The sequence below is a fragment of the Cheilinus undulatus genome, linkage group 10 (genome assembly GCF_018320785.1).
Source record: "Cheilinus undulatus linkage group 10, ASM1832078v1, whole genome shotgun sequence".
NCBI lineage: Eukaryota > Metazoa > Chordata > Actinopteri > Labriformes > Labridae > Cheilinus > Cheilinus undulatus.
Genome location: NC_054874.1, coordinates 11,142,173 through 11,168,322, shown reverse-complemented (window position 1 = coordinate 11,168,322; position 26,150 = coordinate 11,142,173). Strand labels below are relative to the sequence as shown.

The 26,150-nt window shown below is 39.9% G+C and overlaps 1 protein-coding gene across 1 annotated transcript in view; it reads left to right on the top strand.

Moving 5' to 3' along the window:
- tenm1 (teneurin transmembrane protein 1) overlaps positions 1-26,150 on the top strand; it is a 351,544-nt gene that overhangs the window by 289,474 nt on the left and 35,920 nt on the right. The window contains exon 23 of the mRNA XM_041797861.1: positions 25,384-25,538. Within this exon, the coding sequence (XP_041653795.1) occupies positions 25,384-25,538 (155 nt within the window). The remainder of the gene's footprint in view (positions 1-25,383; positions 25,539-26,150) is intronic.

Genomic DNA, 26,150 nt, shown 5'->3' with positions numbered 1-26,150 from the left:
TGAGCTGCTTGGAGTTTTCCTTTGTCTTTGTGGTGTAATGGTAGCCAGGAATACTGAGTAGCCAGTGACTGGACTTCCAGACACAGGTGTCTTTACACTACTTCTGTTGACATCTACTTTTTATAGCACTTGCAAATTTTTAATACTCTCAAATGTCTAACACTTTTTTGAACATCTCATTTGTATTTGCTTTCAGCTATATTATTATTTTAAGTGTAATACATGCTTTTAAATGATGTGGGGTGGTTTAAATTAGAGAGCAAGGACAAGGAGGAAGGAATAACATTACCTGCAGAATCATTCATCAACATCACCATGGCTCAATGACTGGATAATGAGTTATGTACAACAACGACTGGTCTGAATTTGATTATAGGAAGAGAGGAGGCTATGGACGCTGTATCATTTACAGTTTTCTAACGAGGTAAACTAAAACTTTAAAGCTTGTTTGACAGTTGTGCATTTGCTACATCTGTTGTCTGTGAACATGTCACACTACAGAGGGAAAAACTGCTGATATCCTCACTTATTTCTTTACTCTGCCAGCCAGCATCCTCCGGAGCAGGCTATTATAGAGCCGATATCATTAGCTTGAGCTTTGGATGGCCTTTATAGGTCTACACTGTGGGTTTCACATTTGCACAAAAAGCATTTGCAGCCAAGAAGAAATAATCCGTCTGCTGCCCTCACCAATCACACCCACACACCTGGCTCCCCTCTTTAGTCCCTGGGTTGCACTGAAGATTTAGCCACAGGCCTGTCACTCAGGTTACACCCACAGTCCTACACGGCCTCCTGTGTCACTCACACTCAGCCCATACGTGCCGCGGAGTCTGATGTTGGAGGCAGACAGCTGGTCGATGTGAGCCACGATAAACAAATGTAGAGTAGAAGTGTCTCTATTCCTCAAATGTGACTCTTTTAAAAACAAAGAAGCTCTGAATTCAGTTGGTGAGGTTGATTTTTATTCCCTCTAACTTCCTGAGCTCACAGAGAAAAAAGATAAAAAGGGAAAGGAGAAGATAAGAGAAAAACAAGATTGGAGCTGATTCCTGCGATGATTTGACAGATGATCTGAAGACTGTTATCCTCTGAGTGTGTGCCCCTTTTACCTCAGAACATTCTGTACCCCTCCCTTTACACAGTAATAGAATATTCTGTCCCAAAGCTCCTCCTGTTCACGCACGGTCAGGTATTTTATACTCTTTGACTCACTTCACTTCACAGAATCTTCTGTGGCCATTGTGCTCCGACTAACCAGCTCATATAAAGGCTCTGGAGATTTCTGCCTGGAGCCCCCTGGTTCCCTGTCATCCATCTGCCACAGCCCACACTCTTCCTCCTCCCCTCACTCTCTTACCGATGGTAATGAGTGGAAGACTTCACAGAGAAGTATCTGTCCATGTCTTTTTTTCAGGCTGTGGCTCTGTGATTCTCCGGCATTGATCTTGTCTCGTGTCCTCTGGTGAGCTTTCCCGCTCCAAATTAGAGACTTCCTTTCTTTTCCTCCCTGCCTCATCTCTTCTATGTCCCTCCCCCCTCCTCATCGATGAATCATCCTCATGCCCTGGCGTTGACATAGCAGCGCTCTGCCTTCTGTGACACATATTATTAGAACAGCATGGAAAACCGTTGTTAAATAGTAATCCATACGTTTAATTCAGCCAATGGGGTTGCAGCAGTTTTTTAGCCTCTCCATAGTGTAAGCTGCAGGGATTATCTTGTGTCCTTCAAACACTCACTTATGAATACAAGATCTGGGGCATTGTTTAGAGTTGGCTCTACATGCACTTCTTCAGTCAATTAGCTTGGTAAATAAAGGGCCTTGCTCCATTTAGGATGGATCCCATGTCTGACATGAAAGAGGCGTCAGTCCCGCAGGACCCTGCAGCCTTGGCATGCGTATCTGGACTCCTTCTGTTCCAAACATGAGGGTTTTTTTCCACATTTAGTAGAGAAAGTATGTAAAAACATCTGTTTGTGCTTCTTCTGTAGGTTCGGAGAGTGACTGCACTGATTGAGAGTTTGGTTGTTGATGTTTGCCATGTGCAGGTCTTATCTATTATTTGTTGACTAGTCCCAGACAGCAAAGCTGATATCCACAGAGAGAGGTGTGCATGCGTGCGCGTATGTGTGCCCGCATGCAGAGGAAGTCTCTCACTCCAGCCCACAGGGGGCAGACTAATGCTCTTATCAGAAGCTGACATGCTGCCACCGTATTTTCTCCCTCTTGCCCCGTTGGCCTCTCTTTCTCTTCCTCTCTCTCTGTCTTTTTCTCTCACTTTTCCCCACACACAGGCTGACACTACACATTTGCCCCCGCCCCTCTCGGCTGCGAGGCACGCCATCAGAGCCGAGATAGAGCCGAGCCCGGGTGTTGAATGAAGCCATGGGGGTTTTAAAGCGGTTGTGGTTATTAGCATGTTTAACAGCCAAGGAGTTTAAAAAGGAGCTGCAGCCAGGGGTAAATACTCTTCACATGGCACATCGCGTGCCCGGCCCCCAACCTCAGACCAAGAGAGCTTGGCTTGGTGCTGTACAGTATCTGTCTTGGCTGTTGGTCGACATATAAGCAGCTTAGGCAAATGAATATCTTCACACATTAGGCGCTGGTTTCATTTAGACATTTCTGAAAACACAGTACGGGAGACTTTCCCAGCTTGTTCCTCTCCGTGAATCAAGCATCCAATGCTGTCAGCGAGCCCGCACTCAAACCATTAAGTGAGCAAACAGCCGTCCCCTGCTTCTCCTGCAGCAGCGGAGTCATGTGAGCGCTGGTGTCCTTTAATGCACGCCTCTGATTATGGCAGCCCGCATTTCAGTCTGCCTAAAATCTGCCACTTCTCAAACAGGATTTGCTCACTGCAGCAGTGAAGTTAGAAGATCTCTCAGGGCTCTGCAGCCACTTTGCCAACTCCTCTGTGTTGTAACTTTGGGGTGGATGCGCCGTTGTTATTCTACCTCTGGCTCCCTCGTCATTTAGTGCAGAGTGATTGTTGAGTCTCACAAAATAGATGGCAAAAAGATGGAGCTCAGAGAAAGCGAGCATAAAAATAAAATTAATGGAGAAAATAGAGAATGGTAGAAAAGGCAGAACAAAGCGGGGAGAGAAAAAGAGCACTCTGTATTTTGTTTCTAAATCCTGCAGCGTGTAGCAGTCCCTTACCTCATCTGCATATTAAACTGGCCCTGTGGCTGCCTTCCCTCTCAGAGGGTCAACTATCATTGTTTCTGTTGGTTTAAACAGAGCACTACTTCTCAAAACAAGGGCATCAGATAAGTCACACTGTGGTTCTAGCTCCAACATTTCATTCGTGTGTGAGCGTGTGCACAATATTTAACAACCCATTACTGTGTTTCATTTCACATTGACCGAGCTTTTGTCTTTGCCCCTGGACATTCCTGCATTAATGATACACACATGAATTAATCACACAGCAAGGCAAACAGCAGCATACTCTATGATAATGCAAATTTGAGAGACGCCATTGGGTCATGCTATTTCTACCACAGCTTGTTTTCTCACTGCAGCATCCATGATAATTAGACGACGGGGCAATGGTTTGTGGAACAGGCATGCATCACTGAGCAGCCACAATACCAAGTTCTGCTGCAGACTCGCTTCTCCAAAATCTAATGCTGAAAATAAAGCTGCCAGAGGCGAATCTGGAGGCCGAGCAAAAGAACATGGAGCGAGCAGACAGTGCACAGGTACAGCGAGGCATTGTCCAGTCAGGGAGCAATTTTTAGATGATTGCAGAGGGAATAGCATATGTCCTATTTCTATATTTACTGCTGACTCTCTGATGAAAGAGCTGCAGGAATCTTGAAACTTGTAATAATAAGCAAATGCATTTTGTAAATGACACTTATTGCTTGGTCTCACTTTTCATAACACTTTCAAGTTGACTTTGGTCTTGAGCATGTGGTGATACTTTAAAGATGGAAGCTTTCATCATCTAATACAAGTTTTAAAGATTTTGATTATGGCTTAAAGGGATATTTCAGTGTTTTTAAAGTTGGGTCGTATGAGATACCGAGCAGTAGAAGTGGTATTAGCCTCCAGTTATTTCAGTGAATATTGCTCCTTTAACCTCCTCAGACCCCGTCTGCACTTTCGGCTTTTCGAAAACATAGCAGTCATTTCTGAGCTTGGATTTTCTGAGACAATCGTCCAGAATGTCTGTTGAACTTTTGTATTAAATTTTGGGAGAATCTGCTGTTTGGATATCTCAGAGAATCTGAAAAAAAAAAATCTTTTCATGGACATTTTGGGGATATGTTTGGATACTTTGGAGAGTTTCATGGGAGTTAGTGGGAAATTTGCTTTGTATTTTATTCTGTGGATGTTTGGAAATTTGTTTGGAGATTTTCAGATATATTCCATGTATAAATGTGACATTTATCTGTACATTTTGGGGAATTTTATTGGGAATGGGAAGGAGAGAGGCGGGTCATTTGATTTTAAAATAATTTTCATGGAAATTTCTATCATTTCCTGGAATGTATTAATATATTTGTATATTTTGGGGAATTTGCGTTGGGGAGACTTGATTGAAGTTTTTTTTCAGGAATGTCCATGTTTTTTTCTTTCTTTTTTTAAAACTAGAATGTTTTACGATACAGTTTCACTGAAACATTTGGGGAATAAAATTTATAAATTATTGTATTTTTATATAATAATAATTATTATTATTATTTTATTATTATTATTATATTTTTTATTATTATTGTTATTGTTATTATTATTATTTAATTTTATTCTTATTTCTTTTTTTTTTTTTTGTACTTTTTTTGGAAAATTCTTTTACACAAAATCTAAGCTAAATTCTTTGGAATTATGCAGGATTTCTTTGGATTTTGGAATCCAAGAAAAGTATGTTACCTTTCATGTTTACAGGTTTTACATAGAGTTGATGCTCTAAAGTCACTTCAGTAACTCTCTACTACCTGTCACTGTCGTGGCTGACACTGTGAGTGACGGCTGGTGAGGCGAAGAGACTTCCGAATGAAACCAGCTGCAGGGAGAGGAGAGGGGTCGGACTGAACCACTGTGAGGCACTGGAGGGGGGACAGGGGCAAACTTTTAGAACTTTAAATGAACTTTCAAAGACAAAGCTGATGTTTTAAGATATCATGTCTTATTTATCCCAAATAAGTGAGAGAAACAAAAAATGTATTCCAAACAAAAGCTCAGGTCTCAGGAGGTCAAGGAGGACTCACTGGTTGTACTGGCCAGGAAGCTAGGCTGTAGAGTGGAACAGATGGGTACAGTTTTTCTCCAGAATGTATCGAGTTTTATGGTAACAATGGGCCACAGAACAGTGTTGGCTCAAACGTCCACACTATTAAAAACTTTTGAAGCATTTTATTTTTATCCAGAAAGCCTTTTTTTTTTTTTGTCACTATTTTGCAGTGCAGGCTTTGGCTACAAGTTACGTGCTCTTGCATTGCAAAATAGTGACAAAAACACAGAGGCTTTCTGGGTATTAAATAAAACGCTTCATAAATTTTTGATAGTGCATATATTGGAGCTAATTCCAGGGAGAAACTGTACCCATCTGTTATGGTGTATAGCCTAGCTTCCTGGCCAGTACAACCAGCGAGTCCCTCTTAAAGGAGCAATTCCCCCAGAAATCATAATAGACTAATGCCACTACAGCAAGGTACCTCATACAGCCCAACTTCAGAAATACTGAAATATTCCTTTTGTATAAAAATCTGTTTGTCATTATGACATAAATAATTTGGAGTGTCCCTAGCTTAATATTTTTCCAGCTAGTTCTATAAATCAGTATCTTATGTGGAAATCCCAGACGTCCCTTATCCTAGAAAATAACTCGGTGTTACCCCAACATTCATGCCCCCAATAAACATGTAATTTTAAATCATATAATGTGCACTGGAAACATTTGTGCTTTTAAAGTTCATTTTAAGTTCTTACAGATCGCCCCTGTCCCCCCTCCAGTGCCTCACAGTGGTTCAGTCCGACCCCTCTCCTCTCCCTGCAGCTGGTTTCATTCGGAAGTCTCTTCACTTCAACAGCCGTCACTCACAGTGTCAGCCACGACAGTGACAGGTAGTAGAGAGTTACTGAAGTGACTTTAGAGCATCAACTCTTTGAAAAACCTGTAAACATGAAATGTAACATAATTTTTCACCTGATAAAGACATTAATTATCTTTTCCTCAGGTGGAGTTCAGAGCAGAGTGAATCTGTGAACAAGGACACCAACTTTTTCAGCATTATATCAGAGCGAAGAGGGAGCACATCATTAAATTTTATTTTGATTGATTCATATCAGAATGCTGAAATATCTTCCTTTGAAAATCTTAAGAAGAAGACTTGATTAATAAATAGTTGGCTGCACAGGTCCACACAGCAAGAATGTTCCTGGTGCACTTCTCAGTCAGGGCCTCTCTGTGTGGCGTCTGCATGTTCTCCTCGTGTAGTTTCTCTGCAGGTACTCCGGCTTCTTCCCACCACCAAAAACATGCTCATTACGTTAATTGGTGACTCTTTATTGGCTCCAGGTGTGAGTGTGAGTGTCCCTGGTTGTCGGTCTCTATATGTCAGCCCTGTGATTGACTGGCAGCCAGTGCAGAGTCTATCCCAGCTTTCACCCAATGACATCCGGGATAGGCTCCAGCCCCCCCGTGACCTAGAATAAGATAAGTGGAGTAGAAATGGATGGAGGGAGTTTAGACTTACAAGAAGTAAATTCAATGGACTTGCTTTTGCATTCAGGCATTGTTTTTATCATGCTGTGAGGCATACCTTTAAGTTTAACCTTTAATTATTCAGTATTATAAAGTAGTTTTGTCATTTATCTTAATTGTTAATAAAAGGCAGCAATGAAGAACAATGAAAGTTCCACATCATGTTCATGTATTTTATATCCACAATCATTGCATCCTTGCATGTCTTTTCCCTTAGTCAGACTTATTCACAGTATGTACTGAACTGTGAATTCCCAACTGTGATGATTCAGGGGAAAAATAGACAAATATAAAAACACCACTAATCCTGATGCCTAGATGTTGACCTTTGCAGTTAGTGAGAAGGTTGCAAAGGATTATTCTGCATTGCATCAAGGTCACTGCATCAGTGCAGTCATTATTCTCAGTGGTTGTCTGTGTGAAAATGTTGACATAAGTCATTTTAGATTTTGATAAATGATGTTTTACTCATGAAGCCTTTTTAAAAAAAAAAAAGAAGACAGCTACATCCAAACACAATGACAGCTCAGCTGTCAAACACCAAACTATTTTCCCAAAACTCAGACGGGTGGATGATTTCACTGACTAAAATTGATCAAATTACTTCCAGTGGGTTCTCTCTCCACCAACAGAGTTCTGAGTGTTCCAGCCCACAGTATGATCTAAACTTCTGCTTCACAAGTAGTGCTTGGAGAAATAGATAAACCTCAGTGTGAACTACCTAGAGGTGTGTAGAAATGTTGGTCATGATTGGAAAAAGCAGTTTTGGAGGACGAGCCTAGCCCCGGTTTCTGCAACTTCACAGCTTCCAGTGATTCAGGGAGGTTTTTCAAAGAAATAATAGAAGCATAACACAGAACTTTTTTCCCCAACTTTGATTATTACCAGGCATACACCCATGACCCTGAAAAAGACTCTGACTTCCCTTTAGATCCTTTCTCACATTTTCAGAACTGTTAAGAGTTAAGAATGGTCTCGTATGAGGCTAGCCGTAAAACTTTTTTATGTTGGTCATATATGGTTCTTTAAGTCTCTGCCATTCCTTATAATTATTGGTCAGCTTTACTTTCTTTTACTAATGTCACATGCTCGTTGTGCACCTGTGTGAGAAACCGTACTGTACCATAGCAGACGTCTTCCATCTGTTCCCAGGAATGCTGGAGTGTGGTATGGAGCGACATTGGGAGCCTAAGGTCATTTTCACACCTGATAGTCCAGGGGACTCGGTCCGTTTTGGAACAGAAATGGCAACATTGTTGCACTTTTCTTTGGTTTGGTTCGCATTCACACTGCTCTCTTGGTCAAATGGACCAAACCATCTGAACACCTACAATCTCTGCCCGCTAGGGGCGCTGTCGCCATGAACAAACAGCAACCAAGAAGAAGAAGGCGTAGAAGAAGACGAAACTCCTTCCGCCGGTCTTTTCTTCCACTAAAAACACTGAATTTTCACTGTCTTGTGGTTTCTGCTCTTGCATTGCGGCATTATGAGCAGCCATCAAGGTGGTGAGCTGTCCAGCATAAGACGAATAAATCAGCACGGACTACGACATGTTGCTATGGCTACACAAACACCAAGTGAGGTACCGACATGTATTTGAGCGTATTAAATCACATATAAATCCGTACATCATTATGCTTTATGCCACTTCCTGCCTTTGGTTCACACGTTGGTCTGCTTTGCTTTCACACCTCTAACGAACCGTACCTGGGTTCATTTGGAAGTGGACCGAGACCCCCTGTTTTCAAGTGGACCAGAGTCCGCTTGTTTGGTCTGCACCAGAGTTCGTGTAAGCTTTCACACCACTCCAAATGAACCGGACTATTTGGGAAAATGGACCAGAGTTCATTTAAAGCGGACCAAAAAGCTCTGGTGTGAATGTGCCCTAAGCATGCTTGAGCATGCAAAGTTAGATTGCAAAGGTGACAAAAGCCCATGACCACTGTACACGAGTAAAAGTGAAGTTACTCTGGTTAAAACTTACAAAACTAAAGTTTACTTTAGATATGGAGTACTGGGTAGCATTAAAATATGATCTTTCACATATTGGAATTATTTTCAATGACAAAATCCCAACATAACAGACCTGTCGTTTCTTGATCTTGAAAATGATCTATATAAACCGTCTGTTATCATGTTTTTGGAACACCCTAGAAAAAAATAATAGAGTGATCTGTTAATTTTTTTAACAGTTTAAAAAAATTAAAAAGTCATAATTTATGAGGAAAAAAAAGTTTTATTCTTTTGTTTTCTTTTTGATTTTATTGTTTTTTGTTTTTGTTTTGTTTTTAAATTTAAATTTGTAAATGTACGTGAGCTAAAAAAAATAATATTTTTGAGCTTATAAAGCCAAAAATCCAACCAGTGTTTTCAGTTCAGTTTCTTATATATATATATAATTTTTTTTTTTTTCCTTTAAATTGTTGTGAATTTAAGTTTTAAAAATCTGGATTTTTTTTTTTAAATGTTAATATCAAAATGTAAGACTTTTTAAACTTGGATATGTTGATTTTTTTTCTCATAAATGTACGACTTTTTAATCTCTGAAATTCTGAGTTGGTATTCTTGGAAACATACACCCTATAATCCACTTTTTGCCCCAAAATTAAAGGAACCTCCTCATTTTTGTTTCTTGTATGGTGGCTCTAATGCTGCCATGCATTTTGTTTCTAATCATGAGTTTTAAAATATATAAATCTTATTCTGACAACATCTGGGAAACCCCTGAGGTAAACTACTAATGAAAGTGTTAAATATTTTACTGCTACTACTGAGGCAATGCATAATGATGAAGAATCTGTTCTGTGCATCCTTTAGGACACTGGTTCTCAACTGGTCTAGCCTCAGGACCCATCAGTCTTTTTGATGGCTAATTTCCACAAAGTTCAGCAACCCATGTTTAGTTTATTAAAAATGTTGCAGTTGATATCTTGGATGGAAATAAATTTAAGGAAACTGACTTTTATTACGTCCCCTTTCCCCATGATAACGTACATTTTTGCCACTTTCACAGATCTTGAGAAGGAGCTTGAGAAATTACTTCAGTATCAAGGGAAAAGCAGCTTAGTTATTGAAAGTAAAGGAGATAAATGAGTTAAAATGTTGATAAAACATATAAATCTACCCATTATCACAATGAAACATAGTAAAATCAAATGTATGGGTGTTTGTCCACTGAATACTTAAGTTCTTCATAGACACTTTGACACAGATGCACTTTTGTGACCCATCAAAAACTCCTCTGCGACCCACTTTTGGATCCCAACCCACCAGCTGAGAGCCACTGCTTTAGCTCTAACTCAGTGGATAACTTCACTCAGAGTGCAAATGTGTCTCAAATCAAAACAACAACAATCCTCCACAAACCCCAGAACAGCACTCAAGGATAGTAATCAGAGTAAATGTGATTAGTTAATTTCCATTCATGATGGATTGTCTAGTGTGGGTCCACCCTAATGGACCATACTTTTAAAAAAACTGATCTTAGGGGGTCACAGGAGGACTCAGACATTCAGTGAAGAAACATTTGGCTGACAGCCAAACTTTGTAAGGACCAAAGAAAACAGTCAATATGCTTAGTAGAGGCAAATTCATGCTGACTTGTAATGAGGATCTACCTGTAAAACTGCTGCTATTCATGTAATGTATTAGGCAGACCACTACAAAGACTGACAGGCTCCTTGTTGGTAGTCGGAGTGTGTAGGGTAGCTTCAGAGAGATTACTGGAACTCACTGTGTGTGTAATGAAACCCTGAGTCAATAAGCGATGCAGGCTGAAGGCCAAAGGCTGAGCTCATGTGAAGGTGCAACGTTTATGCCAGTCCGTGCGCTTGTGCACGTCTTTGATTGACGGCATCTGGGTCCCGTGCCCCGCTCAGTGATAGGACACAGAGTTAGCAATAGGTGCCTTGTTATGGGTATGTCAGACTGACAACGTCAGCGTGATCATGGCAAATGTGACACACGTGTCCCTTTAACTGGTCGAGATGGCCACTGCTGGCAGCCGGCCTGTCAACCTCCACTGGGAGCCTGGCAATCTGACAGGAGGAGTGGAGCTTTGCCACTGTGGAGGAATGAATTGCGTTTACTCGAGGTGAATGCCCAACACACACCCGTTCGCACACAGAGATGGAAGCATTTGTCTCGGTAGGAGGGAGATTGCTCTGATGAGGGGGAAAGATAGTGAACTTGTGCCCATGCAGTTTGCTCCTACCTTGATTCCTTAAACACACTGACAGAAAGATGAATAAGTGGAGTGATGGTGGCAGGCAGAGTTCAGCTTGGCAGTCCAATTGAACCTTCCTGTGTTAGAAAAAGGAGGGGGGAGGCTGGAGGGCGGCTGTTGTCACAGGGATTGTGGGACAACAGAGCTAGTGAATGTTTACATCTGGGCACCATTATTACCCTCAGCTCTTCAAGAGACCAGATCTCCCCCTGAAGACGCACTCTCACTGTTCTCTTGGAAAATATGGAGGGAATATCTGAAACTTCTGCGACCTATGATAAAGCTTTACTCGGCTCAGCTGTGATGTCTTTGTATGCCAGGGAACTTTGTAAGGATGAAAGCTGTGCATACAGATTTTCAATCTATAGTAGTTGAGAGCCTCGCTTCTACTTTTTCAGTGGTGAAAACATTCGTTTCCTCCCATCTGATCCCGCTTCCTGCAGAGCCTCGCTGGCGTGTTGTTGTGGTGGCGTGTTTGGTAAAAGAGCCTCTATTGATAGACCTCCTTGTGTTTGTTTGATGTTCTAAACAGTGCGACATAATCTGCAGACGCTCCTCACTGATCCAAACCTCTCAGCCTTTCATGGAGCTTTCTAGTCCAAAGCATTTCAATTGCTTTTATAATTGAGTTTGTCTGCTGCCTCTGTGATTGCTTTGGATCTCTATTTTGCTATCAAACAAGGCAATTACTGACGAGTCGCGTAGTTCTAAAAAAAAATGTTTATTCGCTCAAAAAATTTGCATGCAACTATTGCAAAATCTCCTCCAGTGCTCTGCATACTTGCAGTGTCTCGCCTAGCCATGCATGTGTAGTGGGCAACCATATAGAAAAAGGCTGCTATCAATAATTAATTAATGCGGGTTAATATGTTAACAAACTTATAGTGGTTGATAATTAGATGAGCCAGTGTCTGATTCAGACTTAATTACTAAGCCAGTGTCTGTTCTGTGGGGCTTTAATGAATAATTAATTACAAGAAGCATGAATTATTTCTGCTTACCAAAGATCTACCAAGAAATACACGCCCGTCCTCATTTATGGTTCTGTCTTGTATTGATTGATGATAAGTGTTTGACAGGAAAATACAAGCCGATAGAAATGGTTCATGTGATACAGTGCTGCAGTTTAGATGAGCATGTCATAAGATAGAGGAGAAGGTTTGATGCTAACACTCATGCTTATGTTTTTTTAACAGATCTGAAATCAGACACACATGCAGACTCAGAATTAGCATCATGCACTGCAGGAGTGCCTCCATGGTTTTATTCCCCATCTACGTCCATTATATTGCCTTAAACAAAAGCTGCCCCCCATACTTAGTGTAGTTGGTTTGATCCAAAGTTGCAGCACAATCTCAGCTCACGGACTCTTAGAGATGCTAGCAACAGGTATGATTGAATGGGTGAGGTTATAGAGGAGACTGTAGACAGGGTTCCTGTAGATCAGTGATCATCAACTGGAGGCCTGGGGGCCACATCAGGCCCCCCTCAGCTTCCAGCTATTAAATTCAGAGAATTTGAGAAGAACAAAATGTTGCATGCGATTTTTTTAAAGACATACTTTTGGGCTTTTGTTGCCTTTATTGATAGAGGAGGATTGTAGATAGAATAAGAAAGAGGCCTGAGAGAGTGGGAGAGAGACATGCAGGAAAGGAGCCATAGACTTGAACCTGGGCCACCCGCCTATATGGGACAGGACCTATCCACCAGTCCAGGGGTGTCAAACTCAATCACAGCAGGGGCCAGATTCAGGGTCTAACAGGGTCAACATTTAACTTTTAACTGTCAACCTCATTTCACCAGTAATTAATATGAAATAAAAAGTTAGCACTGATGATAAATGATTTTGACATTTAAAAAGTTAAAAAAAAGATAAGTTTAAAGGCTCACAATCTGAGAAAAGGAAATTTACAGTATTTGTTCAAAAAGGTCAAAACATGAAATTGAAATTGAAAAATGATGTTGTTTAAAGGCAAATATATTAGAAAGAAAGACAAAATCATGAGCGTAAAAGGTCAAAAGATAAAATAAAATTTGTAATCATGAAATAAAAGTCAAAATTTGATTCAGAATTTTAAATCGCAAATCTAAAAGGTCAAACAGGATTATGAAGTCAAAGTTACGAGTTGAAAATATGACAAAATACAAAATAACTGGTTAAAAATGTCAAAATATGAATTAAATTTAGAATTATGAATCTTAAAGCTCAAAATATGATATGAGAAGTCAAAATTATGGGTTGAAAAGCTCAAAGTTTGAAATGAAAAGTTAAAATCCAAAGTTTGAGTCCTAATTGTCAGATGCAAAATTGAAAATATGAAATCAAAACACAAATTTATTTCTTTTCCCACATTCCTGACTTCTTATCTAATGATTTTTACTCCTTACTTTTTTATATATTATGACTTAACAATGATATCTTAAACCATCAAGGTTATGTTTACATTTTTATATTTGAGAAAATCTGCAGACCTTGCGCTGATAGGCCACTTATAACAGAAATATATGAGATCATCTTGTGGGCCAGATTTAACTGTTCCTCGGGCCGGATTAGGCCCCCGGGCCTTGAGTTTGACACCCCAGCACTAGACCATTTGTGGCTCCAGCATACCATTGTTTAACTTTTTTTTTTTATAGTTTACATGAAACCATCAATCCAGCAATTTATCAAACAACAAGCTTTCAAGCACATCATGGCATATCAGTATCAAACTCAGTAATGGACATCATGAGGGCTCCAGAAATATGTAGCTGCAATATTTAAATTGCTCCCTTGTGGCTGGCTGCAGTAAAGGTGGTAGAGTCTGATCTGAAGAGGCTAAAAAATCCATTGATTTTTAAAGGAAGTAACTTTTTTTCACAAAAATATGTTAATCAGACCAAAATATTGATTTTATTGTAGTTTATTTCAGTGTCTGCACATTGCACATTTGAAATTTAAAAGTCTTTAAAAGTCTTATTTTTACCAGGAAGAGGTCTTAAATTTTTAAAGGCACATTGACTAAGATGTGTCTTTATCCAATCTTTGTTTTCAAGCCAGCCTTACACAATTTTAATCATCTTCCTCCACATAATGTTGCATAAATATTCAGGAATTCAGAATTGGAAGTTCTACATATCCTTGGGTAGGACCCCAGACCACTCTCTGATTTTATCTGAGTCACTGTGATTTAATAAACTTGGTACTGTTGTGAAGCACATCTGAGCTACCAGGTTACCCACTTAAAAATTCTTGCTTCCACCCTTAATTACCAGATCTTTCCTGATAAAAAGTGTTATTCGGCTTTTTGATAAACTGTTTAGAATCAGCTCAGAACATCTGAAAAATGTGTTATGATGAATATCACCACACAACTTATTGATAGAACAGAGGCATTAAATGTGCCTGAAATCATCCAATTTGGGAATTCATGACCAAACTATTTATTTTTCCTGGTAACCATTTGACATTTCAGAATCAACATATTTAGCCTTGATCCAGCATACCAAGCAGTCTCATGCCTTTCAAGCAGTCTCATGCCTTTCATTTTTACTGTTTATCTTGCAAAAAGTGGCATTAATTTATCTCAAATCAGGTCTTTAAAAGGTCTTAATTTTGATTTTTACAAGTATGAAGGAACCTAACAAGTTCTTATGGTCCAACATCAGAAAGCAGACTACAGCGTACCCCTCTGAATGACAGACACTGTTTATTAATGACTGAACAACCCCCTACCAACTGACCGACACACACTTGAAGTCTATAAAGTTTGTGCGTAAAAGTAAGATAAAACTGTTGATCTCATGTACACCGCGTTCCAAATTATTATGCAAATTGGATTTTAGTGCCATAAACATTCAATTATTTGTTCTTCAGTTAAACTCATGGATGGTATTGTGTCTCAGGGCTCTTTGGATCACTGAAATCAATCTCAGACACCTGTGATAATTATTTTGACAGGTGAGCCCAATTAAAGGAAAACTACTTAAGAAAGACATTCCACATTATTAAGCAGGCCACAGGTTTCAGCAATATGGGAAAGAAAAAGGATCTCTGCTGCTGAAAAGTGTCAAATAGTGCAATGCCTTAGACAAGGCATGAAAACATTAGATATTTCAGGAAAACTTAAGTGTGATCATAGTACTGAGAAGAATTTTGTGGCTGATTCAGAGCACAGAAGGGTTCGTGCAGATAAAGGCATAATGAGGAAGGTTTCTGCCAGATAAATTCATCAGATTAAGAGAGCAGCTGCTAAAATTTCATTACAAAGCAGCAAACAGGTATTTGAAGCTGCTGGTGCCTCTGGAGTCCCACCAACCTCAAGGTGAAGGATCCTCCAGAGGCTTGCAGTCATGTATAAACCTACTATTCAGCCACCCCTATCCAATGCTTACAAGCAGAAACGGTTGCAGTGGGCCCAGAAATACATGAAGACTCATTTTCAAACAGTCTTGTTTACTGATGAGTGCCGTGCAACCCTGGATGGTCCAGATGGAGGAGTAGTGGATGGTTGGTCGATGGTCGCCATGTTCCAACAAGGCTGCGACGTCAGCAAGGAGGGGGCGGAGTCCTGTTTTGGGCCAGAATCATGGGGAGAGAGCTGGTAGGCCCCTTAGGGTCCTTGAAGGTGTGAAAATGACCTTGGCAAAGTATATAGAGTTTCTGACTGACCACTTTCTTCTGTGGTACAAAAAGAAGAACCATGCCTTCCGCAGGAAAATTATCTTCATGCATGACAATGCACCATCTCATGCTGCAAAGAATCCCTCTGTGTCATTGGCTGCTATGGGCATAAAGGGAGAGAAACTCATGGTTTGGCCCCCATCCTCCCCTGACCTCAACCCTACTGAGACCCTTTGGAGCATCCTAAAGCTAAAGATCTATGGGGGGGAGGCAGTTCACATCAAACAGCAGCTCTGGGAGGATATTCTGACATCTTGCAAAGAAATTTAAGCAGAAATTCTCTAAAAACTCACAAGTTCAATGGATGCAAGAATTGTGAAGGTGATATCAAAGAAGGGCTCCTATGTTAACATGTAACTTGGCCTGTTAAGATGTTTTTGATTGAAAAAGCTTTGATTTCAGTAAATATGACCTCCTAATGCTGCAAATTCAACAAATGACCATTTTCCGTTCTTTACAACCTATAAAATGTTCTGAAACTCTGTTGTGCATGATAATGTGGAACAGTACATTTTGAGTTTTTTTATTTTTGAAAAAAGAAATAGTTATCATTGGGATGTTTGCTTAATAAAATCTGAACTATGCTCTGATGGTTGATGACTTGAAAATTAAACTGACTGTCATTTGTATCGAATGTTAAGTAAAATCTGAGAAAAATATTTGCATAATAATTTGTAACGCGGTGTACAGCCATCATTTTTGGTGAAAACTACTTCCTGTTCAAAGGCAAGGCTTAGATTTTTCACTGATGTGCTATTAATCCTGAATAAGCTGGGAAAACTAAAAATGCATTCCAGACAAAAGCTCAGGTTTCAGAAGGTTGAATATCCTTAGAATATCTAAACAGAAACAGAAATATCAGAGAGATACAAAAATAAAACAAATTCTTAAAAAATACTGCTCATGCTGTTGAGTACATACTTTTCAAAAAGCAGAAAATGCATCATTCTTCCCTTTTTTCCACGAAGGACCCTCCAGACCCCCTCTCTAACATAGCCCCCCAGAATTTTTGCCTGCATGAAGCCCCTGCTGCTCTGTGCCATTCCAGGTTTATTTCCCCCCATCATTTATTTAGTACACATGGACGACGTCGGTATCTTCATGAAAGTTGTGTGTGTTTCCATGCGTGCGTGGGAGTGTGAATTTCTCATCAGCAGACACTCTGATTTATCCGCTCTATATTTGCATATGAGCACAATGTGATTAACTGCCGTGCCTTATCTTTTCGCCTAGCTATTTCACCACACGCATGCATGCACACACACCCACACACGTTGCTGGAGCTGCATGCACATTCGCACATATTCACACTTCACATACTAACGGCATTGTGGGCACAGTAAGCCATGCAGTCGCTTAAAGACTCAGCGTGTGATGTTCAGCTTTGTTTACAGTCAGTCTGTAGATGTAAGAGAGAGCGTCAGACCTCACAGAGCTCATTTGGTTGACTATTTATGGCCAGAGTCGCTCACTGGGGCCACTTGTGCAGGTGAAAATGTCCATCTGTTTATATTCACTTGCCAGTCACACAGGGTACTTTGTACAGAAGTGCCATGAGCCATAATCAGCAACAGCTAACATCATATAGAGGCTCTAATAGTATGCCAGTCCATATCATTAACACCCACTGAGCCTGCATGGGGATATGAGAGGGCAGAGTGAATGACTTACACCTCATGCTGCTAGCAGTCCCTTTGTATGTCTATTTCTATGTGTGCTTGAATGTAACGCTGTGTGGGCGTGCACACTCTGTGGTTGGGAGGATGTCTGAAAAGTTCTCAGGTATGAATGGTACTTCTGCACATGCACAGATTGTGCTTTATTCTCTATAAACACATCCTTTAAATAGGTTTCCTGTGCAGAAGATGTGCTTATTTTGCACTTAGAGGTTGTTTCCCCTGCTGACAGACTATGATGTGAGTTTTTACCCTTACATTCTACCTGCTTTCATCAATAGAGGCAGCTCTTTGGCAGCTTTGCTGTCAACATTTGAAGGGTGAAAGAAATGTAGAAGGGAAACTTGCGCAACACCAGTGCACTTACTTCCTGCAGCTTTGACGGTTTAGGTGTTAATATTCTGAATGCACCTCACACATTCAGTGTGATGCAACAGTGTCAATGCTGCTGTTACAGCTAAAAAAACAAAAGCTGCAAAACCCTTATTCACAATAAGCCCATCTGTGTTTATCCCTCATAAAAAACTCACTCATTTCCGGTTAAGAACAAATTTTGTGCAGTCAGTTAAAATGCAATAAAATTAAGATTGAACCATATTTTTCTCTTTTTTTTTCTTTCCCTTTATTGTGGGTTTTTTATTAAATGTATCTCATGATTTTGTCATTCAAATTTAAGAAATTAACCCTTTAGATGCCAGTTTTGACCATTACCCAGTTAACTCTATTGAAAAAACACTAAAATTAAATATTATTCTCACTAATTTTGCTTTATTGGTTGTAATTATCACTGGATGACCTGTCTTAGTGTTAAGCCAGAACATTGACTCTGGTGCATTTTGACTTTTTGTGCCATGGCAGATTCAATGAAATACTCAAACATTTACTGTAAGAACAAATTTTTTTAAGTCGGTTAAAATGCAAGAAAATGATGAAGGAACAATATTTTTCAAAAAATATTTTTATAATTTAGTTTGCTGAGGGGTTGTTATGCAATAAATATCATGTTTTTTTTTCAATCATCTTAAAAGATAAACCCTGTAGATGCCAGTTTTGATCAAATACGACTCAATGCTCTAGTAAAAACCCACAGAAATGAATTATTCTTTAAATATTGTTATTTTCATTGTTGTTTTCAACAACCAGCTGACCTTTCTCAATGTAAAGCCAGAACATTGACTCTGATGCATTTTCAGTTGTTTTTCAGTGGCAGATTTAAAGCTGTAGTAAGCGATTTATTTTTAGTATCGTATGCCCACAAAAACAACACACCTGTCAGGGTCTTATTATTAAAGCCATCTAACAGAATAACACACTTCTGCAACACCTCCTCGCATTGCACTCTCACTTGAGGAAAACCAGCAAGGGACGATGCTCCTGCCAATGAGGAGGCTAGCACTCGCAGCCAATCATGGCTCAGGTCAGAGGGAGCGTTTCTATTGGCCGCTGTAGTAGGTGCACTACCGCCTCTCAGCTCAGTGAGAAGTTGATATAATGACGGATTTAACCACCGGTGTTCGGTCCTATGTGTTGTCTTGCCTGTAATTCTGCCGTTGATTTCAGTGGAAAAGCGGAGCAAAATCACTCCACGAGAGCTTTGCCACCATCATTATTCGATTCAGCGGACATGCACTTCCGCGAGGAGGTACGTGAGATGAGGGGCGGAGCTACAGAGCTCAAACACGGAGAAGAAAAGGAAGGGAGGGGGAGTAGAGTTGATTCTACATGGCTCTCATCAAATGTTACATACTCAAGCTTTAATTTAAAAAATCTCAGATTTACTGTTAAGAACACATTTTGTAAAGTCAGTTAAAATCCAATAAAAGCATGATAGAACAATATTTTTCAAAAATTTGTTTTCTCATTTCATTGCAAATTCTATCAAGATTTTGTCAATCTTTTTTTTAGATTAATCCTTTAGATGCCAGTTTTAATCAAAAAGGACAGAACAAAAAATTATTTTGTTTTTCTCATTTTCTGAACTGAGGGGTTGTCATTGAACACTTATTGTGATTTTTTTTTTCCAATTTTATTTTGTAAAAAAAAAACTTTTGATGCTAGTTTTGATCAAATGTGACTTGCTATATTTGAAAAACACACATAGATAAATAATGTTGTTTTTATTGTTTTTATTATAAGTGATTTGCAGCCATAAACTTCAGAGCCTTACCAGTTCATCTCAAAGGCCAACATATGCAACATATTTGGATTTTTTTTTTTTTTTTTTTTTTTTTTAACACAACAACATGGACTTTGCTGCAAAACAAAAACAGGAAATCACAGGCTAAAACATTTTTTGCTTTTAGTTTCAAGAGGAGGTCAAAAATGTGGTTAGAATTGAAGTCAGTGGAACAAATTTTGTTGTTTACAGGAAAAGAGTGCCAAATTTTCTGACACTGTCAAAATACAACAGACGTGGGTTTAGTTAAAAAAAAAAAAAAATCTAAAAATCAATGAAAACACATCCTCCTCAAATATCATGACCAGGGACTAGGCCCAGCCAAAGATGTTGCAAAAATAAACCTAATAAATAAAAAATCTGTCTTAACAGGCATAACCATTAAAAATGCCATTACCTGCCTCTCGCTCTCTATAAACCCCCCGGTGGCTCCTTCTCTTCAAACACATGTAATCAACACGGATGCTCTCTTAGACCCCTCTCCAAGGCATTCATCAGACTAGATTGTATTGCAGTGCCACAGGGGGGCCGCTATGGTTAGTATTCTTCTGACAAGGACAGAGAACAAAGAGAATCTTTGATTATGAGTGATTGGCCTGAAATGTGGCTAATTGGAGCAATGCCTCATCACGCCCCTTTGTCTCATCCCCACCTTTGTCCCCCTCCACACCTCTTTTGGCACTGTCTGTTTTTCTTTGGCTGCGTTCTCTTCCTCAATCTGAGCTGAATGTGAAAAGCATTACTTTATCATCCTCAGCCTCGCTCCTCTCCACTCCCCTCCCTCTGTTGTTCCAAGGTCAGTGCAGCCCGGTCTAATTCACTTTTCTTTGATGATAAAATCCAGTCCAAACTTTAGCCAAATGTCCGTCTCCCTGTGGAGTTGAGATTTATCTCAATTATTTCTCCGCTGGTGTGTCTGCCAACTTCTAAACATGAGTATCAGAGTGCCAGGTCTACCGAGGGAGAGACGGTAAATCTTTTGAAGTCTTGTGAGTATCCATTGGCTATACTGGGGAGGCTATAAATTCCCTTAACGCAGCATACAGCTTTACCCACGCAGCAGGAAATCCAGCCCCTGACAAGGAAAATGTGGACTAATCTGCCGCCTTTTCAATAAACACAGTAAAATACTCTTAAACAACACATAAACTGGCATAAATCCTTTTGCCAGTGCCAAGCAATAATAGCAAGCGTTCTTTATTGTTATGCCTCAGCAAGGATGAATAAGTCAGCCTGGTCCTGTATTTATTGTTGATTGATTGGCAGCTATTTAGGAGCATTAGACATGCAGATCCTAGGCAGGCATGTGCACAAACAAAGGCAAGAAAGAAAGTATAAAAAGAATTTAGGCTGGGAGTCAGTGTACCAAAGGAAAAGAGAAGAGTAATATCCAGGAACAGAGAGGGAGAGAAATCAGTATTGAGAGAGAGTCATGGTTGCTGGTCTTGTCCTTGTGCAGGATTTATGGGCTCTAAGATCAGGGACAGGTTTAGGTTGCCGGTAGAAATGGGTGTAAAAGTGAAAGAAAAGTAGAGAGGATTCAAGAATGGCTAAAGAGTTTTCCTTGTTTCAGTGCTTAGTAGGTTCACTTTGGGTTGAAACGTCCCTCCAGCATAATGCCAGGTGACAGGGAGAGAAATGGCAAGGCAAGAGGAACAAAAGGAAGACATAAAAATGGGCTGAGCAGGGACAAATAGAGCCAAGACATTATTGAAAGTTCAAAGGGCACAGATGTGATTAGTATTTATAACACACAGGGCAACAAAGAGTGAGTGCAGCAATAGAAACAAAGCAACGGACAACAATAAAAAACTAAGGAGCGTGGAAGGAGCAGGAGATCAAGTTAGAGAGCGAGGGAAAGCTACAAGAGGAGAGGAAAGGTGTTGGGGGGGGCCGTGTGGGTGGTGTAATCTGTCTGTGTCACAGGGATGATGAAGGGGCCTGGAGGGAGAGCTCCGCAGTTCACCTTCTGGCCTCTAGAGGAAACACACTGACCCTGGCCCTCCCTGTGCCCACCCCACACCTCCCCCTCCACCTGCACAATTTATGACTCACGGGGTCGGTCCAGGGTTGCTCGCTTTGAGGACGTTTGCGAGTCTACTTGTGTTGCAGCATGTTTGCATGTGTTGTTGTTCTGTGTGTGTGTGTGTGCACATGTTGAATGGATTCACGTGTTGAGAGAGCTATAGTGTGTCAAGGAGGATGAGACCTTAGGGCTGGCTGGGGAAAAGGGCAGCAGTGATTTCTATCCTTGGCTCAGGAAGTGAGCACAGGCACATCCACATATAATCCAGTATGACAGAGTTTAAAAGGAGAAAGACTGAAAGATCAAGAATAAAAGTTAGACGGGATGGTTGAATGAGGAAGGGAGTGTGCTGCATGCTGATGGTGTCACCCATTGTCCGCTATTATGATAGCTGCTACTTGAACTCTTTGAATGATGTAGGCAGGCAGGGAAAGGTGATTACTTGGTTAAAGGTTCATTTTATTCCAAAGGAAAAAAGTTAATTAACAGGAATTTTAATCATGCCCCAGTCAAACAAATGGTATTTGTTTACTCTTTTGAAGGGAAATTTTCAAGCATTGTTTTACTCTGGCTTCTGTGCTGCAGCTTGTTTGAACAGAAATATTAAAGGAAAATATTAAACTAAAAGTAATTTGAAGAAATAACCTTGTGCCCTGAAATTTGAGTTAGCATATTTAATATTTTATAGTTTTTAAAGTTTGCACTAAACAGTTTTAATAAACAAAAGACAAAATGATTAAATGCATTATAAAGTTTTCACAAGTAAACATGAATCTAGGAAAAGCTTGTGTGGTGACTGTGGCTCAGTAGGTAGAGTTGGTCAACCTGCATTTGGAAGGTTGGGGGTTCAATCCCCAGCTCCTGCAGTCACATGTTGATGTGTACTTGGGAAAGACACTCATTCCTAATTTGCTCCCACTTAATCGAGCAAAACTGCACTTGAAAAAACAAACAAACATTTGGTCCCAGTTTATACAGACTGAACTTTACTCTGTTTGTAGAGTTGGTTTAACTCCAGAAGTGTTCTTATTAAATTCTAAATAATGACAATGTACTCCATAAGGAACAATATAAAAATACTCTACATGATTAGTACTCAAAACAGAGTTATGCAGAATATAGTTTACCAATTACTGAGTTGTTGCTGCTTTCCATACAAAGGTAGAGCTTTTTTCTCTTTCCACATAGAAACGAGAGCTGAGCAATTAATTGAAATTTAGATAAAATCACAAAATAACTCAATTTAATCACCTTGTGTTGAACCTTCAGATGCCTGAGTATACTACATCTTCCAGTGTGGTAACCTGGCTTTTTGGCAGTTTTGATGCAGTGATCTTATGCTACATATGCAAAAATTCAATGTCAATTTTTTTCCAGGACAATTTGCAAAAAAAAAAAAAAACACTCCCCTTTTTTGTCTTATTAAAAATAATATATTTAAGAACTCTCTGCACACCTACATGGGCAACGGGTTCATCAGAGTTTTACAAAAGTTTGATGAAGCTAGCTTTTTTGCAAATATTTATTGAAACACACAACGTTTCGGTTTAGATGGGGGCTTCTTAAACATGTATTAGAGTAGAAAGACAAAACCATCAATCCCTTCATTAAAACAATTTGTACTGAATTTGCAAACAGTCAAATAATTGCAGTTAGATATTTTTTCCAGGATTGTTCTGCCTTTGTTAAGTCTAACTATTGTGTTTGTTATTATATAGAACAATTTATTGCTTGTTTGTGGAGAAATACACAAGATGAGGAACTTGAAAATTAATCACATAGTATATTGTAATAGCAATTTTGGCGGGTAAAATAAGCAATTAGGTTATTTTCACTAATTGTTCAGCCCTTATAGGAACGCTGCCTATTCAGCATAAAGAATGCTTTTCTTCAGATAGAAAATGTTGAACACTTTCTGCCTTGCTATATCTAAACACTAGATAGATTTTTTGTCCTTATATAGAGCTACATTTTCCTCTAAATAGATAACTATTTTTCTGCTGCCTTTTCACCTGTAGATGAATGGTATTTTTTTGCCATATATAAGTATTAGACATATTGTGCTGACAAAAATGGGAACAGACTCTGGAACAGAACACAAACAAGTTCATAAGGTTGAATGGGTTTGTTTCACAAGAACAGTTGTGCAAATGACTATGAGTGTACTGGCTGGTGGTTGGCAGAAGCGCTGGCAAAAAAAACAGGCACTGCAAAGGACAAAAACAAAAAGGAGTTTGATAAGGTTGAAAAAAAAACTGAAAAATCACTGGTGAAATCTCTAGATTCAAAGGTTGGAGAGGAGTTAGGTTACCACACTGGAAGCTGTAGTATACTCTGGCATCTGAACGTTCAACATGAGTGGATTAAGAGGAGATTTTGATTGCATAAGATCCAGGTTACCACACTGGAAGCTGTAGTATACTTTGGCGTCCAAAGATTCAACATGAGGTAATTAAAAGGAGATCTTGACTGCAAAAGATCCAGGTTCCCACAATGGAAGCTGTAGTATACTCTGGCATCTGAACGTTCAACATGAGGGGATTAAGAGGAGATCTTGTCTGCAAAGGAGCCAGGTTACCACTCTGGAAGCTGCACCTCTGACTGCCCAGAGCTTCTGCCCTCACCAACTAGCCTGCAGTGAGAGAGACACCCCTCTAACACAAAACAACCATATAAACAAAGAGAATCACATAAACAAAAGAACGTAGGAGATCAAACAAGACGGCAATGTTCTGTAATAAATTTAACTCTCCCATTGCTAAGGTATGCAAACACTAGAAGCTAACTAACATTTGACCCCCCACTATGTGATTAGCTTAAAGATATTTGCACTAATGAGCAGTTGAACAAGTAAATTTAATGAAGGCAAGTCGAAGGTGTACCTGTGAAGCTTTTAAGATTGCACAAATCTTCCATTCCCTTTTGATGTGCTATTATTCTCAGTTTTCTTTATGGTCTATTGGATATTGTGTAGCACCGCTTGTTTCTGTGCATGATTATGGCTTAGGTAAATATGAGTATGTATTTGTCTCCAGTAAATCCTTTGTGCCATTCTTGAGATAAGAGAAATAATCCTATACTTGACATGGCTTTATGATAAACCATAAATAAAATGTATTTCTAAATGGCAAAGAGAGTTGCAGGCTTTTGAGCCAGCAGGCTGGTATACTGAAATATGGCTTATTGTCAAAGATACTAAGTGAAAGCAATCAAGGAGAATTGGTGGCATACGTTATGAGAGGTGAGGGTTGAGTTGTGGTATATTATTGCTGGAGGAGTTGAGTCAAAGGGCTCTTTTCTGTATGGAGATGAGCTGGGGATGAAGGTCGCTCTTCATCCATAACAGATAATTCATTGTCTGCCCTGACCTTTAATACCTGGACTTACCTCTCCTCCTCCAAGCCCGCTCACCAGCTACTGCAGCGCTCTACAGCAAGGAGAGTTCAAGTATATGCTGCTCATAGCAAAACACACTGACAAAGCTTGTTTTCAAATGTGCGGTGCAAATACAGCACATGTGTTCTTGTTACATGTAGGCACATTTATAACGCACGTTTGCTGGAGTCTAATGTCAAAAGTTCACTGCTGCAACCCGCTCACATCTAATGTGACAAATAACTTCTTCCTCCAGTTGTATTGTTCTAATCCCTTTAGTGGGCTTGGGAATGGAAATATAATTACATTTCTGTGGTGCAGTGCCTTTGATAAGACAGCCGCTTGCTGAGCTGAATGTCTAACTGAGTTGGATGCCTCTCCGAAGCCCTCTCCTCTTTCCACTTCTCTCTCTTACTCACCACTCTCTCCTGTTTTCACCTCTTTCCTTTTGGTTCCCTCACCCCAGCTCGCTCTCTGTCATCTCCCAAAGCTCATTCTGCCTCTCTCCCTCTCCCCATCCAGGTATTGCAGTGGATAAAAGAGGTGTTGTCTACTTCGTGGATGGCACCACCATTCAGAAGATTAATGAGAAGGGGTTGCTCTCCACTGTGATTGGCTCAAACGGACTGATGTCGACTCAGCCGCTGAGCTGTGATGCACGCATGGACATCAGCCAGGTAAGCTAATGGAAGCAGTCGAATCTGAAAGACTGAAAGCAAGCCAGAGCCCCAAGTTCTTTACTGAACTGGGTTTCATTCATACATTTTAGAAACAAACAACCTGAGCATGCATGTTGTTTAACTGCAATGATAAATCAATATGGAAATGAATCAAAATGAACATTTTTGTCAATCTGAATAACCCATCATCCTCCAAGCATCTTCCCTTTTAAAGGTTTCTGTGTGTGCTTCTGTGTGCATGAGAGAGAGTGTAGAGAAGACCAAAGACAGCTTCTGCACAGATTTGATCAGCCAGCCTTCAGATCACGCTGCTGACTTATATCAGGCCTATTAGAGCACAAGATGAATTATAGATGAAGTGCTGGCTCTATGGAGTGATCTCTGCCCACACATAGGGATTCAAGTGCTTGTGTATGTGCATGTCGGTGTGTGTGAATATGTGTGTTCAGCCCAGGTGAATCCCCGAAGGTGATCTTATATGTCCTAAAGGGGCCCATGTTTCCTCACTATCCCTTTGTCAGTTATTGACATCTGCAGCCTGATTGATCTCATCCTTTCACATCTATCTATCTGTGTTTGCTTTTATAACTTATGTGACCTCAATGTGGC